At 45.0% G+C, this 20,835-nt stretch overlaps 1 protein-coding gene across 1 annotated transcript in view; it reads right to left on the reverse strand.

The window, feature by feature from the left end:
- Positions 1-5,881: 5,881 nt before the first annotated feature.
- The window catches only part of LOC136626747 (uncharacterized), a 259,097-nt gene continuing 244,143 nt past the window's right edge, over positions 5,882-20,835 (reverse strand). Inside the window, exons 14-17 of the mRNA XM_066601753.1 lie at positions 16,744-16,870; positions 15,038-15,729; positions 9,543-9,642; positions 5,882-8,150 (exon numbers count right to left, since the gene is read on the reverse strand). Coding sequence (XP_066457850.1) covers positions 6,970-8,150; positions 9,543-9,642; positions 15,038-15,729; positions 16,744-16,870 — 2,100 coding nt within the window. The 3' untranslated portion in view covers positions 5,882-6,969. The remainder of the gene's footprint in view (positions 8,151-9,542; positions 9,643-15,037; positions 15,730-16,743; positions 16,871-20,835) is intronic.

Consider the following 20,835-nt stretch of genomic DNA (forward strand, 5'->3'; position numbering starts at 1 on the left):
GAGAGAGAGATCTCCCCTCCGTTCCTCCCCGCTCTCCCTGGCAGCTCCCCGCCCCGCACCGGCCCCCGAATCTTCCGGGACGAGCAGGGAGATACTCGGCTAAAGCACATTACTCGAGCGAGCAGTGCTTTAGCGAGTATACTCGCTCATCCCTACTAATAAACTTTTTGTACCCGTAGATCTTCTGTTCTCTCTTTATATACAGGTTGGAGCAGGAGTTAAATAGTTTGCCAAGGCTGTTCTTCCATGTTCAGGGTCAAAGCATGTCACATCTTTACACGAGCGCTACAGCAAATCAGGGGCCACAAGGCTGAATCCGATTTTGAATCCAAGCAGGACCCAATTTTTAGCATTTTACATGAAGCTATCACTACTGACTTAAAACCGGTAAGTTTTACCCTATTGAGGAAAACGGTAAGGTCAGAAAGTCCGAGAAGATTTTAATAAGAGGACTGATTTTAACCCCTTAGTGACCAAGCCTGTCTGCGCCTTATTGACCAAGCTTAATTATGAAAATCTGACATGTATCACTTTATTGTAGAATAACTCCGTAAAAGTTTTGCATATTGTAGATCATTAAGGTGGTAGAAATAGACCAATAGAATGTGTATATTTATTAAAAGTGCCAAAATTAGGAAAATTTTGAAAGAAATATCATTTTTTCACATTTTCAACTGCACTATGTTAAATATGTGCAAACATACTGTACACATTAATAAGATATATATTTCCATCTGTTTACCTTATTCTGGAAGCACATATAAAAAACTTTAGTTCTTTTAACCATAGGAAACATACAAATTTAACATTAAATTATTAAAATTTTGAGGAACATTTAGTTTTCCTGCACTAAACCAAGATTGCAAAGGCTCTTAGGTGTCAGAATGATAGATACCCCCACAAATGACCCCATTTTTAAAAATACCTTATTATAGTCACTGAGGGTGTCACGAGTTTTTTGACCTCATAGTTTTAGTTCAGACTTTATTGCAATTCAGAGGAGAAAAAATAAAATTTCGTACTTCCGCAAATATATCACTTTAAAGACAGATTTTTCTTTCTATAGTGAAAGAAAAATGAGGATTTGCACGCATTGGATAATGGTGATCATGTGACCAAGGACTTCTCTACGAGGCCTATGGTCGCTGCACCAGGCTCTCGGCTACATTTCATGGCAAGGAGATTTTAAACTCCCCGTGGCCCCCCCAGCTTCAGCGTTTTCGTCAGCCATCTTGCCGATGGGCAAGCACAGAAGCTTAGAAAAGGTCCTTGGATAAGGATCCTCTTTCTTATCTTTACATGATCACCACTATCCTTAAGGACATGGCGTATTTTGGGCTTAAGGACGCAATGATTTTTGGTGGATTTTCTTCTCCATTTATCAAAAGCCATAACTTTTTTTATTTTTCCATCGACGCGGCTGTATAAGGGCTTGTTTTTTTGCGTGACGAACTGTAGTTTTTATCGGTGCCACTTTTGGGTACATTTGACTATATTGTAAAACTTTTGATTTTTTATAACGGAGAGAAAACGCATCAATTCTGACATAGATTTTTTTTTTTACAGCGTTAATCATGCAGCATAAATGACACAATCCATTTTTTCTGTGGGTCGGTACGGTTACAACGATACCAAAATTCTTACATTTTTTTTTAGGTTTTTCCCCTTTTCTGCAATAAAAACCCTTTTTTTGGAAATCTTTTTTTTTTTCTTCTAAATCGCTGCATTCAAAGTCCTGTAACTTTTTAATTTTTTTATGTACGGAGCTCTGTGAGGGCTTATTATTTGCGAGACGAGCTGTAGTTTTTATTGGTACCATTTTGGGGTACATACAGCTTTTTTGATCACTTTTATTGTATTTTTAGGGAGGCAAAATGCTAAAAATTAGCATTTTGCCTCAGTTTTTTAGCGTTTTTTTAAATGCTTTTTCCGTGCACACTCAAAAGCATGTGCAGCTTATTGTACGTGTCGTTACGGACGAGACAATACCAAATATGTGAGGTTATTTTAACCTTTTTTTATGGTAATATGGGAAAAAGCATAAAAAACTTTTTTTTTACATTTTTTTAAATTCATTTTTGTAATCTTTTTTTCTTTTTTTTTTTTTTACACAACTTGAGTCCCCCTGGGGGACTTTGACCACAGTACTGCCCATCGCTGTGATAAGGCATGGCAGAGCTACTGCCCTGCCATGCCTTATCGCTTATACAGCGATAATAGGCATTGGCAATACAGGACGCCAGTGTCTGGCGTCCTGTTGCCATGGTGACGGGCCGGGCTCTCGCGATAACATCGCGGGAGTCGGCTGAAGACAGAGGGAGCGCGCTCCCTCTGTGAACTGTTTCCCTGCCGCGATCTACCTAGATCGCGGCAGGGAAGGGGTTAACAGCTGTTGCAGCAGGACGCCGCCTGTGACTGACAGCTGGCTCCCGCTGCGGGATAGCGCGAGATCATATGTGATCTCGCGCTATCCACAGGACGTAAGTTTACGCCCTGTTGCGGGAAGTACCCCGCTCCCAGGACGTAAACTTACACTCTGGAGCGGGAAGGGGTTAAAGACAGTTTTTTTTTTCTATAGTGCGCATGAAAATGAGGATTTGCACCCCAAAATGGACCCCCCTGTTTGTCCTGTGTTCAGAAACATACCCATTGTGGCCCTAATCTTATGTCTATATGCACAACGGGGCCCAAACTGGAAGGAGCAGCCGGTGGCTTTGAGAACAGAAACTTAGCTTGAAGGTGTTTCAGGCCTAATTGCTTACTTGTAGAGCCATGAAGCTGCCAAAACAATTAACCGCCCACCACAAGACCCCATTTTCAAATCTATACCCCCTAGCCCAGGTATGTACTGAGCATTCTGACCCCACAGATTTTTTGCAAAAATTTGTATAAAGCATATGAAAAATATATATATTTTTTTTCATAAATATCACTTTCATGACAGTTTTCTTGTTTCAGGCATGAAAAATTGGGGAGATGCACCACAAATTTAGTTTTCTGTCACTAGAGATATCGAGAATGCAGTTACTCGAGAAGAGCGATGCTCGCTCGAGTAACTGCATTATCCGAGTGTGTTCGCTCATCTCTAGCCTTCAGCAATACCGCCATTGTAACCCCAATCTACTTACAGGACACATGGCTCGGCCTATAATGGAGGGAACACCCTTTGGCTTTCAGGGCACAACTGAATAAATTCCAGGCTTCATTGCTCACTTGTGCAGAAAAAAATTGACTCCCTAAAAAGAATCCCCCCCCCCCTTTTTTTTGGCATTCCCTAAATCTTAGATAAAAGAAGTAATGTAAACCGTGTGGTTTGTCTGAAAACAGGGGTAATTACAGAGGCTGGTTGGGATAGGCACATGGGATGGTAAAATCGGGTATCCCTCCTCCTCCCATGCTTGCTGCAAACGCGACACTTTGTTGGGGGGGGGGTATTTCTTGACCTCCACGGCAGTGATGATGGGTGTAAAAGTGGCGCTCTGTCAGGCTTCGTAAGCTTGCTGAGGCGTGGCGGTCTCACACAGAAGGCGCTCAACAAGCTGCTCAGTGGATGCAGGACTCTGCTGTATGAGGATGTATTCAGAGAGTGGATGGAGCAGAGCCGAGCGCGTGCGAGACGGAGGGGCGGAGCCGAGTGTGTGTGAGACGGAGGAGCGGAGCCGAGCGTGTGTGAGACGGAGGAGCGGAGCTGAGCGTGTGTGTGTGCGAGACGGAGGGGCGGAGCCGAGTGTGTGTGAGACGGAGGAGTGGAGTCTCAATGCTCACATGAGGAATATTCCACAAAAGCTGCAATTCAGCAACAACGAACGCAATACATGTGAAGAGATTATTATGTCTGTTAGTCACACATTTCGGCATCACCCCGCACCTCATCAGAAACCCTTCTGGCCGAGAACATCCCAATCTTATCTTTATTACAGACATTAAGAAATACAGAGAATGCCGAGCGGTTATACAAGAACACGTGCCGAAGGTCGTTACATATAAGAAAGTGGTCAGTCACTTTCTGGTTCGGGTTGTTATGAACATGGGGAAACTAATCTTGTAGGAAGTGTTTTTTTTCCATAGTAAATCATGTTTATGTCAAAAAATGGCAGTTTTTATATTTTCCACATGATTTTTATTTTTAATAGGAAAAATAAGATTTTTGTTCTTACCGTAAAATCTCTTTCTTCTCTTATATTTTAGGGGACACAGTTTTGACCATCAGTATAACTACTGCCACTAGGAGGCAGATGTAAGCAACATAAAGTGTTGGCTCCTCCCACTAGCTATATCCACTCTGCAGGCACCAATTTAATCAGTTTGTATTTAAGCAGAAGGAGCAACCAAGTAGGAATAACAGAATGGAAAAAGTACTATGATTTAAGAAAGACGCCATGTGCAACAAGAAAAGAGAAAAACTGTCGAAATTAAAAAAGCCCCATACTGGGTGGGTGCTGTCCCCCCCCCAATGAGTGAAACGAGAAAGAGATTTTATGGTATCATGGGGGGACACAGTTTTGACCATGGGACGTTCAAGAGCAGTCCCTGGGGAATAGGAGGAGATCTCATGACGCATGGGGACAGTCCATTGCCATCTGCAAAACTCTCCGACCAAGGGAAGCATCTGCAGATGCATACGTAGGCACCCGGTAGAATATTGCAGACTTATGCAGAGAGACCATGTACACCTTACACACCTGAAAGCATCCACCATAGGAAGAGTGGTGTGTTCTGCCAAATGAGACATGAGTGGATCTACTACTAAAAGAACAAACTATTTCCTCACAAGATCCTCCCCGAAGGACTATAAAACATCTTAATACTTAGGCATGATGAAGAGTTTGTCTGGAACATTCCATTCCCTGGCTATGGCTTTATTGAACTACTCATGCGGGGTAAAAGGGTTGGGAGTATGCCTGGGGCGTCTGAAGAAAAACGATGTAGATGTAATTGGAGGCTGATCCGATATCTGCAGGGTATCTGTTACTGCCGTAATTAGATTTTCCACCATTGTTGACCTTTTGGAAACCGGTTCCTTGTCCATACCAGAGTCAGGGCTCTTACCAACTTCAGTGTTTTTGTTGCTGTGATATCACTGCAGTTTTTTAACACGATTGTCAATAAGACTTTCTAATCTTGAAAATACATCACAAGTTTGTGCTTTGTGATTTTTGTGCGATGTGTTTTAACATTAGAAAGTCCCATTGACAATTGCTTTAAAAAAAGACACAGCGATATCGCAGCGCTACAAAAACACAAGTAGGTAGGAGCCCTCAGATAAATACCCAGAGAATTTTCCCACTGATCGTCTATTATGTCTAGGTAGAATTCTACGAGGCGCTGAAACAAAGAAGAAAGCCAGAGACCAGATGATAACCTAGAGCGATAAGACCTAAGCCTCTTATGTGGTCTACGAAAAAGAGGTGCCGTCAGCAGATACATTCTGTCCAGGTGGATTAGACATGTGGTCCAGCCTGTCGAGAATTGCCATGGATGCTCAGGAAAGGTCTGGAGTGTGCCCACTCCAGCTCTGCAATTAGAGAGGACTGAATAGGAAGGGTGCCAGTAGAAGGATCTACAGTCAAGACAAAACAGATCCAACTGTCCACATACAAATTTGGTTTATAGCGAGAACACACATAATGTGTGACTCTGGCTGACCCATCTTGTATCCTCCACTCTGGTGTTGGACATGGTGCCAGACAGAAAGCCTGACTAGTGATGATACTGGAGGGGCAGCAAGCGGGAAGCTGGCCACCAGGCAGAGCTTACCCAATGAAACTGTTCCGTGGAGCTAAAGGAACTGTTTTATACAATGCACACACCAGCCCAGCAAGACAGAAGAAACCATCCGACCCTCAATGGTAAGGGGAGCGGACCAAAATTGGGGAGAAAGGCACAGCAAGTACCAGAAGAGTCCCCAGGAAGGAGCAGGATAGATATGAGAGCAGCTGTTGCTCTCAAGTTGGTAATCACTGTAAAGGAGGAAACTACTTACCTTGGAACGACTATACTTGCCCACCGAAACCTCTCACCCATTGGGGATCTTCTTTGATTTAGGTGCCAAAATTTCCAGTGCCAGACAGGAAGCTCCATGGTTCTTCTTTAGCCAGTTTTTAATGAGGGAGAGAATATGCAGGACAAAAAAAGTGGGAACCCTATGGCCGATGGGCCACCTTTGGCAATGCCTGAACATACCATTGTTTCTTCTGAGATGGGGGCCGAAAACTGAAAGGATGAAACAGTTCTGTTCGTGATCCTCAGTGGGGTAACGGGGAAAGTTCTGCCTCCCTGTATGCCCTAGGTCCAAATATGGCACATAAGGACTGACAATTAAGAGGTCTGCCTCCTATGTACACTAAGTTAAAACTGATTATCCTGGTGCCTGCAGGGAAAATTTAGCTAGTGGGAGAAGACAACACTTTTTCTCTTGCTTAGTGTCTGCCTCCAAGTGGCAGCAGTTATATCCAAGGTCTTAAGCTGTGTCTCCCCATGATACGGATGAGAAACATTTTTACCACATTGATTTGTCACACAAAAGTACTTGATGATGCAATCAGTTAGACGAAACACTAAAGTAAAGCCTATTACTGTAAGTGAAAAAACTGACTATCGTAGGCCACTGAACATGGCAGACTAGGGGGCCATTCTTATTGGCACACAATGATTTCATTATGGGGATAATGATGGAGTGAAGGAGAGAGTCCAATAGCTCACCAAACCCTCTAGAAGCCATTGCCTGAAATAGCAGTATCTATAGGCTTCAATCAGGAGGAATGGAGCCAAGTTTATTCCTAGGAGCTGGAGAGGAACAGTGACTGTCAATACGAGTGCTGGGAAGGAAGGAAGGTTGCATTTTTTTGTATTATTTATCAATTAAGAAGAATGGCTAAAAATAACAGAAAATGGCTTCTTCACTGATGATTTATTTGATGTTTAAGAAAATGTGATTTTCTGGCTGAAACCTTTCTTAAATGCAAAATATTAATGTGGCTTCTCCCCTGTGTGAGTTCTCTGATGTTTAACGAGGATTGATTTCAGGGTAAAACATTTCCCACATTCTGAACATGAAAATGGCTTCTCCCCTGTGTGAGTTCTGCGGTGTGTAAAAAGATTATATTTCTGAGTAAAACATTTCCCACATTGATTACATGAAAATGGCTTCTCCCCTGTGTGAGTTTTCTGATGTTTAACAAGATGCGTTTTTTGAGTAAAACATTTCCCACATTCTGAACATGAAAATGGCTTCTCCCCTGTGTGAGTTCTCAGATGTATTATAAAATCGAACTTCTTCATAGAAGTTTTCCCACATTCAGGACATGAATATGTCTTCTCCCCTGTGTGAGTTATCTGATGTTTATTAAGATCTGATTTCTGGGTAAAACTTTCCCCACATTCTGAACATAAAAATGGCTTCTCACCCGTGTGAATTCTCTGATGTGTTAAAAGATGTGATTTCTGGGAAAAACATTTCCCACATTCTAAACATGAAAACGGCTTCTCCTCGATGTGAGTTGTCTGATGTTTAAGAAGTTGTGATTTCTTGATAAAACCTTTTCCACATTTAGGACATGAAAATGGCTTCTCTCCTGTGTGAGTTCTATGATGGTCAACAAGGTACGATTTCCTGGCAAAACATTTCCCACATTCAGGACATGAAAATGGCTTCTCCCCTGTGTGAGTTCTCTGATGTTTATCAAGAGGCGATTTCTGGGTAAAACATTTCCCACATTCAGAACATGAATATGGTCTCTCTCCTGTGTGAATTCTCTGATGTACAACAACGTGTGTTTTGTTATTAAAACCTTTCCCACATTCAGGACATGAAAATGGCTTCTCCCCTGTGTGAGTTCTTTGATGACTAAGAAAAGCGGATTTATAGTTAAATTGTTTTTCACATTCTGAACATGAATACGGCTTCTCCCATGTGTCAACTCCTTCATGTTCAACGTCTTTTCTGTACATTTTGTGTTGCCAACTAGTCAGTGATGAATCAGAAGATGGAACCTGTTTAGAAGGATCAGATGATAGATCCTTACTGTGAAGGGCTGAGGGTATATCTGGGATAATGGCAGGCTCTTCATATGTATCTTGTATAGTATCATGATCTTCCACCTTACAGTTTGCTAATATCAGTTGTCCCCCTTGACTCCCGATGTCGTCATCTGCCAAGAATGAAAAAGATTTTAATATTTTTGAATATAACATTACAATTATATTTATTTTTTTACATTGCTATATATTATTGATACAAATTAAATTTCTAAAATGATTGCCCATTGATAGTCGGAACAATGTTTTATGGAGCAGCAAATCTGACAACCAACCTAATGGACCAATCATTTTAGACAAACTTTTGTGTATTTTGCATCTCCATTGCAACAGAATACTTCCACATTGTAGGACGTGTTCTGCGCTGATTTCTTCCCGTGGGTGACGTAATGTACTACCTCTAGCAGGCGCTCTCAGCTGCTGCTTTTACCCGCGGCTCATACAGCTTGTAAGGTTACAGAGATAAGAGCTACTGATGCCCCCTGCTGTAAACTGCCCTGTACTGCACTGCAACTACAGTCTGCTGATCGTGTGCTGCTGACCGGGGAATAAAGACGCTTTTAGACTCAATGTCCTTGGGATTTTATTTGCGGAATCTGCACGGGTCACCCACACGGAAGATCCGCAATTCAAAGTGCCCATAAGGAAGCATTGGCATCTGCAACTGAATTCAAGCATGTGGATTTGATTTGCGGACCGTTTGGTGCGGTACACAGATCACAGCATGCTTCATATTAGTGTGGATGCTGTGCGGATGGGCTCAATAGAAGTCAAGGGATGCGGACGATCCGCAGTGCATCCGCAAATACAATTGCGAATGCACTGCAGATTTGAAGGTCAAAATCAATTAGGGAGGTGGGGAAAAGGCCAGGAGGTGGGGTTATGGATTTTTTTCCGTGTGGATGATCTACAGTGCATCCGTGTACATCCACGCAGAAAAACCATTACATCCACGATCTCCCGCAAATGATTTCTGCAGGACTCTTGCTGCGGAAATCCACATGCGGAATCCAATCCGCCCGTGGACATGAGCCCTTAGAAAGATATCGCCATTATTAGTGGGCACACATATGTTTTCCAGTTGCTAATCGTGCTGATCAATATTTAAACTATGATCTGTTAAAACGTCCTACTGAGCATGCCCAGTAACTCTGGTTTTTCAGCAACAGAGGAGAGAAAACATGATAAGGGCTCATTTGGCATTTGCAAAGAACAAAGAACTTGCAGACTGGTCATTAGCACCCCGTTATATTCACAGATAAGAGCAGCTTCACAATAAGCCCATGTGACAAATGTGAAAGAGTCTGCAGAGGATGGAGATCATTGATATTTAATATGCATTTTGAATGTTCACTCACTTTATTTGAGCAACATACATTTGAAGAAGGCTTCTAATTGTCTTTACATAATTTTTTAAATAGCAGTTACACTTTATTTTGGCTGAATAAGGGAATATAGAGCTGAAAACCCCGACAACACAGACTCTTCTCTACATGTAGTCTTACCTGGGGGGTTATCTGTAGGAATCCCCTCCTTACACGGCTGATCCCCCCTCACATGTGTCTCTGTAGCACCAATAGGGATCGGATCTTCCTCCAGTTTCACCAGCTGTGAAATAAATATTGTAAAAGTCATCACACAGTTGGAGAAGTCGTGTGGGAGGTTTTATATGGCCAGAAAAGGTCATTAATTAGTGTGAGGAGCCGGAATGACATGACAGCAGTAGTGATCTGGGCCAAATAGCTGCAGGTCTCCTGTATAACTCCAACCTGTTGCTTCTTTATTCCAACCAGAAGTCTCCAGAACCAGAAAATAGGGATAAGATGCGGAGATCTAATGTCTGCGGTCGGCTGTAATCCTGCCATCTCCAGCTTTCTCATTACACAAGTATCAATCATATAATAAGACTAAACACAAGACCTTCCCAGCCGGCCTACAGACCAGAGGGGAGATTTCATGAGACCTTCTCTCCATCTACCTGATCATCCTGTGGAAGAAGAGGCCGGGGACATCTCTCCACTGCTGCTCTCTTACTGGATCTACCTGCAGAAAACACAGACAGCCACTGAATTCATTCTCTACATACAAATAATAAAGGCCGTGTGGATTTAGTCCTGCCTATTACCTGGTGATAGGGGGGGCTGGTGGTCCACCATCATGATGTCCTTGTACAGATCCTTGTGTCCTTCTAAATACTCCCACTCCTCCATGGAGAAATAGACAGTGAAGTCCTGACACCTTATAGGAACCTGACAACACAATGATACCGTCATCCCCCAGACACGTTATACCGCCATAGCGTTACTGTATAATGTCCCAGCATTCCCAGCAGCGTCACCTCTCCAGTCAGCAGCTCAACCATCTTGTTGGTGAGTTCTAGGATCTTCTGCTCATTGATCTCCTCCAGTATCAGGGGGTGAGGTGGAGGCCCTGTGATTGGGCTCAGGGGTCTTCCCCATCCATCAGACACCGGGGCCTGACAGCCATCACTAGAAGTCTTCTTCACTACCGTGTAATCCTGTTTATAGGGAGATACATCCATAAATATCCCTGCAGACATTACCAGAGTCCTTCACCTCTCCAATTATATCCATGTGTTACTAAGGTTCTGTTTACATCTGTGTTCATCAATTTTTTTGTTCCACTCTGTCATTGATACAGAAAAACAACATTGGCAGAGTGTCGGATCTATGATATGGCCGACATCAGCAGCACCCAAGAGCCCCATTGCCTTATAATAGATCTGTTTGGAGTCTGTCATTTTAGCAGCAAACTGCCTAGCCGGCTCTGTTATTTTCCAGCATTTATGACCTAATCTGCAGTAATTCCTCTGCCGTAGATGTGAGCAGAGACTGACAGAGATAAGAATGATGGAACGTGACGTCATCCCCAGAATCTCTCACCTCTCCTGTAAGCTGGAGGAGTATCTCTAGGGTGAGGGTGAATATACTCTCCGCCATCTTGTCCCGGTTCCTCTCCATCCTGGTCGGGTCAATCAGGATAATTATCTGATATAGAAGATCAGGCAATGTAAAATCATACAAAATCCCCTGTAATAACACAATTACTAGATATTATAAGGGAAAACTTGTAAGGAGACCCTTTAGTGACCAAGTGTGTACAGCTTTTGGTTTTGTGCTTTAAACCCATCCTATGGTAAATTTTATGGTGCAGGTTTAAAGCTCCAGCAATCTAGTAGGAGTTAGTTGGGTGTTTGGAGCTCTACTCACAGCTGGGCTCCTACGTTAATGGTTGAGCATATAGAAGGCTTCATTGCTGACCGTTTAACCCCTTCCATGTCGTAATCAATAGGAATTATAAGCAGCATGTAAGTGGGTAAGAGGGAGAGGGGTGTACTACTTTAGCAATCGATTAATTGCATTTTCAAGTCTGCCTAGAGAGTATAACTTAGTCTTCAGAAAAGTTCAATAACAGTTCAGTAAAATCCAATGTAAAATAAAAAAAGAAAATAAGCCACAAAACAAAGTGATGCCATTAAAATATACAACTTGTCCTTAATAAACAAGCCCTCATATGAGTATGTCAACGGAAATATGGAACAAATTATGCCACTTTTAACACGATAATGAAAAACATAGCTTGGTAATTAACCCCCCCAGAAATTTAGGACAACATCTGTTCATTTTGCAAGAAAGGACTTCACCGTTTCAGACAGTTTGTTCTGTTTTAAATGGCTTTAGCTCCGGTTCTATGAGGGCCATCAACATCATGTCATTGTAAAGCTACCATTACTGGTTTTAGAATGACCCCATAAGTTTGTCTGTAGCCCTTATACAAGGCTTCAATTATTGAAAAAAAAAACTATTGACCATAAGAACAATAAAAATCTACACAAATTTGGTATTGCCACATCCATACCAACCCGCACTACAAACTACTACATCATTTCTTCCACATTATCACAAGACACACTATGACAGGCCCTTCTGGAGGACCACCTCCCATCCTTTAATGATGCTATTATAGTAATATTAAAACCCAGTAAAGATCTCACTGATTCCGACTCCAATCACCCAATTGCATTAGTCAATGTTGACTACAAGAGCCTAACTAAAGCCTTAGCCACTAGACTAAGCCAAGTTATTCTCTCCATCATTCATCCTGATCATATAGGCTTCATGCCCGGTATATCCACAACTATAAATATCTGTACGATTCAAACAACTATTCAACTTGGCAGACTACATGATATGCCCGGTGCTCTGGCATCATTGGGCGCAGTGAAAGCCTTCGACTCATTGGAGTGGACTTTCCTAGAGGCTTGTCTTCTTTGCATTTGGCCTTCAAAATGGATTAAATTTATATATAAATCCCTAAAAACTAACCTTGTAGTAAACAGTATTCCATCGACCGACTTTTGACTTCTGCGTGGCGCTCACCAGGGTTGCCCCCAATTCCCCTCTTTATTTTCCATAGCCATAAACATAACATGTCTCCGGTGAACTTCATCAGACTATTGTAACTGGTTTATCCCACTTAGGTAAAATACACAAGCATGAAACTACAGGAACCGGCTGCTTCTAATGGCATAAAGCAAAACAAAATTGGAAAGTGTCTTTTTTGAGTTTAGGGGTTTAAAAAAAATGGTAAAATTTGCAAAAATGATTTTTTTTTACCAATTTCAGTGGAGGCTAAAACAGTAAGTATATAAGCAAAATAGAAGCCAGTGTGTCAGTGCTTTGGTCGAGCAGGGACTCTCTCACAAATTAGGCCAGCTGATATGGAATGAGCCCTTTATATTTCCACTCTTGCCTTCTCCTTTTAATCTTAATCCTTGTGTAAAAACAACAAAATTAAAAAACTGTCTGCTTGGTGCAAAAGTGGTAAAACTTATTGAAACCTCAACAAATTTGGTGTTATGCAATGATCCGTAGAATAAAAGTAACACAATAATTATAACACATGGCAAATGCCATGAAAATACATTGCAAAAAACAAAAGGGGGAAACAGGTTTTTCCCAATGCCCGACAGCAAAAACAAAACAAAAAATAAAAGTTAAAAACGTAATAAGTTATTTGTACCAATAGATCTTCTGTTCTCTCTTTATATACAGGTTGGAGCGGGAATTAAATAGTTTGCCAAGGCTGTTCTTCCAGGTTCAGGATCAAAGCATGTCACCTCTTTACATGACCGCTACAGCAAATCAGGGGCCACAAGGCTGAATCCAATTTTGAATCCAAACAGGACCCAATTTTTAGCATTTTACATAAAGCTATCACTACTGACTTAAAACCGGTAAGTTTTACCCTGTCGAGGAAAAGGGTAAGGTCAGAAGGTCCTAGAAGATTATAATAAGATGACTGCTTTTAACCCTTTAGTGACCAAGCCTGTCTGCGCCTTATTGACCAAGCTTAATTGTGAAAATCTGACATGTATCACTTTATTCTAGAATAACTCCGTAAAGGTTTTGCATATTGTAGTTCATTTAGGTGGTAGAAATAGACCAATAGAATGTGTATATTTATTAAAAGTGCCAAAATTAGGAAAATTTTGAAAGAAATATCATTTTTTTTCACATTTTCAACTGCACTATGTTAAATATGTGCAAACATACTGTACACATTTTTAATAAGATATATATTTCCATCTGTTTACCTTATTCTGGAAGCACATATAAAAAAACTTTAGTTCTTTTAACCATTTAGGAAACATACAAATTTAACATTAATTATTAAAGTTTTGAGGAACATTTAGTTTTCCTGCACTAAACCAAGATTGCAAAGGCTCTTAGGTGTCAGAATGATAGATACCCCCACAAATGACCCCATTTTTAAAAATACCTTATTATAGTCACTGAGGGTGTCACGAGTTTTTTGACCTCATAGTTTTAGTTCAGACTTTATTGCAATTCAGAGGAGAAAAAATAAAATTTCGTACTTCTGCAAATATATCATTTATCACAAAGAAAAATGAGGATTTGCACCCATTGGATAATGGTGATCATGTGACCAAGGACTTCTCCACGAGAGCTACGGTCCCTGCACCAGGCTCTCGGCTACATTTCATGGCAAGGAGATTTTAAACTCCCTGTGCCCCCCCCCCCCCCCCCCCCCCAGCTTCAGTGTTTGCGTCAGGCATTTTGCCGATGGGCAAGCACAGAAGCTTAGAAAAGATCCTTGGATTTTTCTTATCTTTACATGATCACCACTATCCATTGGATATCGGTGATCACGTGGCCAGGGATCGCATACCATGGCCGCCGGTGACATCTCCTTGCTTTCGACTACGTTTCATAGCTGGGAGCAGGGAAATTTAAATTTCCTGGGCTCTCTGGCCTTCTGCACATGCACTCGACATTTGGCAAGTGGCAAGCATGCGCAGAAGCCGGCGGCTGGTCCTTCAAGGACCAGATTGCTGCAGGACATCCCAATTGTGAATAGTTTTATCTCCCCTTACAGATCCACTGTGGCCCCCCCACCCCCCATAACAGCCACAGGCTCTTGACTTCCTCCGACAGCCGATATCAGAGAGCTGTCACACTCCCAGACCCCGAGGCAGTCTACAGGGCCGGCTTGTGTTATTGCAGCCCTGTAGATTAAAGCCCAGGAAGGGAAAACATGTATGGGTTGTCACTAAGGGGTTAAACCAGTGTCCAGATCTAATTGAAACAAAATCCAAATGTCTACTTTAAAACAACTTCTCATTGGGAATGAGCGAGCATGCTCAGTAAGGTCAGTTATTCGAGCGAGCATCGCTCTTCTCGAGTAACTGCTTTCTCGTCCGAGTGTGGGGGGAAGGGATCTCTCTCACTCTCCCCCCGGCTCCCCTCCGCTCTCCCCCACCGCCTGCCACCGCCTGCTTCCCCCCCTCCCCTCCCAGAAAAGCTCGGACAAGAAGGCAGTTACTCGGGAAGAGCGATGTAGTCATTAAAAATGCAGACAAGATGGTCTCCATGGTGATTATGGACAAAGAGTTCTAAGACCTAGAAGCTTCTTTAATCCTATCAACACAAAATAATATAAGAAACTAGTCAATAACCCCACAGGAGAAATCACCACCGCCACCGCCGTATATGAGCCGGTAGAGGACGCCGTATATGAGCCGGTAGAGGATGCCGTACATGAGCCGGTGGAGGACGCCGTACATGAGCCGGTGGAGGACGCCGTACATGAGTCGGTGGAGGACGCCGTATATGAGCTGGTGGAGGACGCCGTATATGAGCTGGTGGAGGACGCCGTACATGAGCCGGTGGAGGACGCCGTACATGAGTCGGTGGAGGACGCCGTATATGAGCTGGTAGAGGACGCCGTACATGAGCCGGTGGAGGACGCCGTACATGAGTCGATGGAGGACGCCGTATATGAGCCGGTGGAGGACGCCGTAAATGAGTCGGTGGAGGACGCCGTACATGAGTCGGTGGAGGACGCCGTACATGAGCCGGTAGAGGACGCCGTACATGAGCCGGTGGAGGACGCCGTATATGAGCTGGTGGAGGACGCCGTATATGAGCTGGTGGAGGACGCCGTATATGAGCCGGTAGAGGAGGCCGTATATGAGCCGGTAGAGGACGCTGTATATGAGCCGGTGGAGGACGTTGTATATGAGCCGGTAGAGGACGCTGTATATGAGCCGGTAGAGGACGCTGTATATGAGCCGGTGGAGGGCGCCGTATATGAGCCGGTGGAGGGCGCTGTATATGAGCTGGTGGAGGACGCTTTTTAGTATACATACTTGGCAAGAAAAATTTTATGAATTTAAAATTCTGAAGTGATTTTTTTTTTACTTTCTTCACAAAATACATAAAAATGACACCCACCAGTCCGGTCGACCACGAATTTCAGGTGTCGGCTCCATTACAAATTGACTTTCAGAATTTATAGACCACCATTGATGAAGATGTGTGGCACACCGACCCGCCTACCTCAAAGACACCGGTCAGCTTTAAGTTTATTGGAATCAGTCACGTGGAAAGACACGTGTATTCGGGCCTCTGTTGATGTAAAAGCCCCATATTCAAATCTACCCCACATGGAGGCAATAGAGGCAAAATTTGGCCTGTATGTTGCTGCATTTTTACAGCGCTTTGCACGCAGGTCAGCTGAGTCCCTTAACCAGCAGGCTCGGTGTCGGTTCTCCCCACTGCTCCCCAGAGCCCTGGTGCGGTTCCCACAGCCCTCGGCTGCTGATGCAGGATCACTTTCTGGTTACGGGATTAAATCCCACCTCCATGAAGCGATGGTTGTGATTGGTTCTTCGAGCACTGCATTCATTGGTTGAGCATCACAGCTAATGAATACAGCTCTCAAAGATCCAATCACAGCTATCGCTTCATGGAGGCGGGATTTATGAATCCCGTAACCAGAAAGTGATCCTGTGTCGGCGGCTCAGGGCTTTGTTGGTGTTTATACTGCTCAGTATGAACAGTAAAAATGTTAACAGTGAAGGTCTGAGCGCTCATGTGAGCAACAATAAGGGTTGGAAGTGCTGGGCTCTCACACACAGATCGGGTAGTCCTGCTGTTGTCAAAATAATCGCCTGAAAATAAGCCCTAGTGCATCTTTTGGAGCAAAAATTTATGTAAGACCCTGTGTTATTTTCAGGGAAACAGGGTATTTGATGCACCAAAACGCATTGCATATACTGTTTTATCATCTGGCATATACCTTTGTTATAGTCTATATTAAAGTGCGTTATCTGACTTAAGTCCAAACAACTCCTGTCGTCCCGGGGGCGGGGCTCCTTACCGGGGAGTTTGATACCCCACCCTCTCATGTAAGAGGCTTCTTTTTTATTGTTACTTTGACTGCTTTTCCCCCATTTCTCTGTATGTGGGTTCATTTTCTCTCGCTGCTCTCCGGTGATGCGGTTACCCTGTGGGACATAAAGACAACTGTACACCAGTCACGCCTGCCAGGACTGTAAGGTGCTAGTGGGTGGACTCCTTTATAGGAACCCCGCTTAGTGCCAGGTAAGCCCCATTTTCCTATATAGGGTCATTTTCCAACTTTAATACGCTGCCAAGTTTCAGGGCGCTGTCCCGCTCGCACTGTTCGGTCCGTCAGGGTCAGTCCCTCGTTCCTAGACCGTCCTCCCACCGTTCGGCCAGCATGCTTGCATCGGGAGGTCAGTAATGCCGAGTGGTTCACATCGGTCTGCATCACGTGTCATCACAGAATTTAATCCATTGCAATAACACAGTCATTAACCCTATTACACTCAGCGAGGGCGGTGGGGGGGGGGGGGGGGCAGAAGATAACCCTTTATTCAGAGGGCTGAGGTCCTAGACAGGTTCATCACTTGTAACTCATTTCAAGTAGCAGTAAATAGAATGCCGTCTAATACTAACTGTGAGAGCTGCGCTGTGATTGGTTGCTATGGGCTTCCATAAATCTGCCCCCACTGCTGGTGACCCCACATACCTCCACCTGCAGCCGGACAGGAGCCGTGGGGTTGTTCTGTGCTTACAGGACCTGTGATGATGTCACCGTCATGTGATCAGTATGTGGGAGGAGACAAGGGGTCACATGACCAGGTCTCTCCGCTCAATGGATGCAGGACTCTGCTGTGTGAGGATGTATTCAGAGAGTGGATGGAGCAGAGCTGAGTGTGTGTGAGACGGAGGAGCGGAGCGGAGTGTGTGTGAGACGGAGGAGCGGAGCTGAGCGCGTGCGAGACGGAGGAGTGGAGCCGATTGTGTGTGAGACGGAGGAGCGGAGCCGAGCGCGTGTGAGACGGAGGAGCGGAGCCGAGCGTGTGTGAGACGGAGGAGCGGAGCCGAGCGTGTGGGAGACGGAGGAGCGGAGCCGAGCGTGCGTGAGACGGAGGAGTGGAGCCGAGCGAGTGTGTGAGATGGGGGAGCGGAGCCGAGCGTGTGTGAGACGGAGGAGCGGAGCTGAGCGCGTGCGAGATGAAGGAGCGGAGCCGAGCGCGTGCGAGATGGAGGGGCGGAGCCGAGTGTGTGTGAGACGGAGGAGCGGAGCCGAGTGTGTGTGAGATAGAGGGGCGGAGCCGAGCGCGTTCGAGACGGAGGAGCGGAGCTGAGCGCGTGGGAGATGAAGGAGCGGAGCCGAGCGTGTGTGAGATAGAGGGGCGGAGCCGAGCGCGTGTGAGACAGAGAAGCAGAGCCGATCGTGATCGTGTGCGAGACGTAGGAGCCAGGAGCGTGCAAGACAGAAGAGCGGAGCCGAGCGCGTGTGAGACGTGGAGGAGCAGAGTCTCAATGTTCACATGAGGAATATTCCACAAAAGCTGCAATTCAGCAACAACAAACACAATACATGTGAAGAGATTATTATGTCTGTTAGTTACACATTTCGGCATCACCCCGCACCTCATCAGAAACCCTTCTGGCCGAGAACATCCCAGTATTATCTTTATTACAGACATTAAGAAATGCAGAGAAGGCCGAGCAGTTATACAAGAATACGTGCCAAAGGTCATTATTAGAGATGAGCGAGCACCAAAATGCTCGGGTGCTCGTTACTCGGGACGAAATTTTCGTGATGCTCGAGGGTTTGTTTCGAGTAACGAACCCCATTGAAGTCAATGGGCGACCCGAGCATTTTTGTATATCGCCGATGCTCGCTAAGGTTTCCATTTGTGAAAATCTGGGCAATTCAAGAAAGTGATGGGAACGACACAGCAACAGATAGGGCAGGCGAGGGGCTACATGTTGGGCTGCATCTCAAGTTCCCAGGTCCCACTATTAAGCCTCAATAGCGGCAAGAGTGGGCCCCCCCTCCCAACAATTTTTACTTCTGAAAACCCCTCATTAGCAATGCATACCTTAGCTAAGCACCACACTACCTCCAACAAAGCACAATCACTGCCTGCATGACACTCCGCTGCTACTTCTCCTGGGTTACATGCTGCCCTCCCCCCGCACGACCCAGTGTCCGCAGCGCACACCAAACTGTCCCTGTGCAGCCTTCAGTTGCCCTCATGCCACTCCACCCTCATGTCTATTTATAAGTGCGTCTGCCATGAGGAGGAACCTCAGGCACACACTGCAGAGAGTTGGCACGACTAGGCAGCGGCCCTCTTTAAAAGGGGCGGGGCGATAGCCCACAATGCTGTACAGAAGCAATGAGAAATATAATCCTGTGCCACCGCCATCAGGAGCTGCACACGTGGGCATAGCAATGGGGAACCTATGTGCCACATACTATTCATTCTGTCAAGGTGTCTGCATGCCCCAGTCAGACCGCGTTTTTTTATAAATAGTCACAGGCAGGTACAACTCCGCAATGGGATTCCGTGTGCACCCACAGCATGGGTGGCTCCCTGGAACCCATCGGCTGTACATAAATGTATCCCATTGCAGTGCCCTGGACAGCAGAGCTAACGTCAGATTAAATGCAGGTGGGCTTCGGCTCACACTGCATGCCCCAACCTGACCGGGGTTTTTAATTCATAGACACAGGCAGGTACAACTCCCTATTGTGAAGTCCCTGTGGACCCACAGCATGGGTGGCTCCCTGGAACCCACCGGCGGTACATAAATATATCCCATTGCAGTGCCCATCACAGCTGAGGTAATGTCATGTTTAATGCAGGTGGGCTTCGGCCCACACTGCATGCCCCAGTCAGACTGGGGTTCTTTAGAAGTGGACACATGCAGTTACAACTCTGTGTGGACCGACAGCATGGGTGGGTGCCAGGAAGCCACCGGCGGTACATAAATATATCCCATTGCATTGCCCATCACAGCTGAGGTAATGTCATGTTTAATGCAGGCGGGCTTCGGCCCACACTGCATGCCCCAGCCAGACTGGGGTTCTTTAGAAGTGGACACATGCAGTTACAACTCCGTGTGGACCGACAGCATGGGTGGCTCGCTGGAACCCACCGGCGGTACATAAAAATATCCCATTGCATTGCCCATCACAGCTGAGGTAATGTCACGTTTAATGCAGGTGGGCTTCGGCCCACACTGCATGCCCCAGTCAGACTGGGGTTCTTTAGAAGTGGACACATGCAGTTACAACTCCGTGTGGACCGACAGCATGGGTGGCTCCCTGGAACCCACCGGCGGTACATAAATATATCCCATTGCAGTGCCCAGCACAGCTGATGTAACGTCAGCTTTAATGCAGGTGGGCAAAAAATTTATTGGATTACACTGTAGGCGAGGGCCCACAAAAAATTGGTGTACCAACAGTACTAATGTACGTCAGAAAAATTGCCCATGCCCAACCAAGAGGGCAGGTGAAACCCATTAATCGCTTTGGTTAATGTGGCGTAATTTGTAACTAGGCCAGGAGGCAGCCCAGTTAAAATAAAAATTGGTTGAGGTGAAAGTTTCAACGCTTTAATGAGCATTGAAACGTATAAAAATTGTTTACAAAAATTATATGACTGAGCCTTGTGGGCCTAAGAAAAATTGCCCGTTCGGCGTGATTACGTCAGGTTTCAGGAGGAGGAGCAGGAGGAGGAGGATGAATATTATACACAGATTGATGAAGCTAAAAGGTCCACGTTTTTGATGGTGATAGAGAACAATGCTTCCATTCGCGGGTGCAGCCTACGTATTGTTTAGGTATCGCTGCTGTCCGCTGGTGGAGAAGAGAAGTCTGGGGAAATCCAGGCTTTGTTCATCTTGATGAGTGTAAGCCTGTCGGCACTGTCGGTTGACAGGCGGGTACGCTTATCTGTGATGATTCCCCCAGCCGCACTAAACACCCTCTCTGACAAGACGCTAGCCGCAGGACAAGCAAGCACCTCCAGGGCATACAGCGCGAGTTCAGGCCACGTGTCCAGTTTCGACACCCAGTAGTTGTAGGGGGCAGAGGCGTCACGGAGGACGGTCGTGCGATCGGCTACGTACTCCCTCACCA

This window comes from Eleutherodactylus coqui, chromosome 4 (genome assembly GCF_035609145.1).
Source record: "Eleutherodactylus coqui strain aEleCoq1 chromosome 4, aEleCoq1.hap1, whole genome shotgun sequence".
Taxonomy (NCBI): Eukaryota; Metazoa; Chordata; class Amphibia; order Anura; family Eleutherodactylidae; genus Eleutherodactylus; species Eleutherodactylus coqui.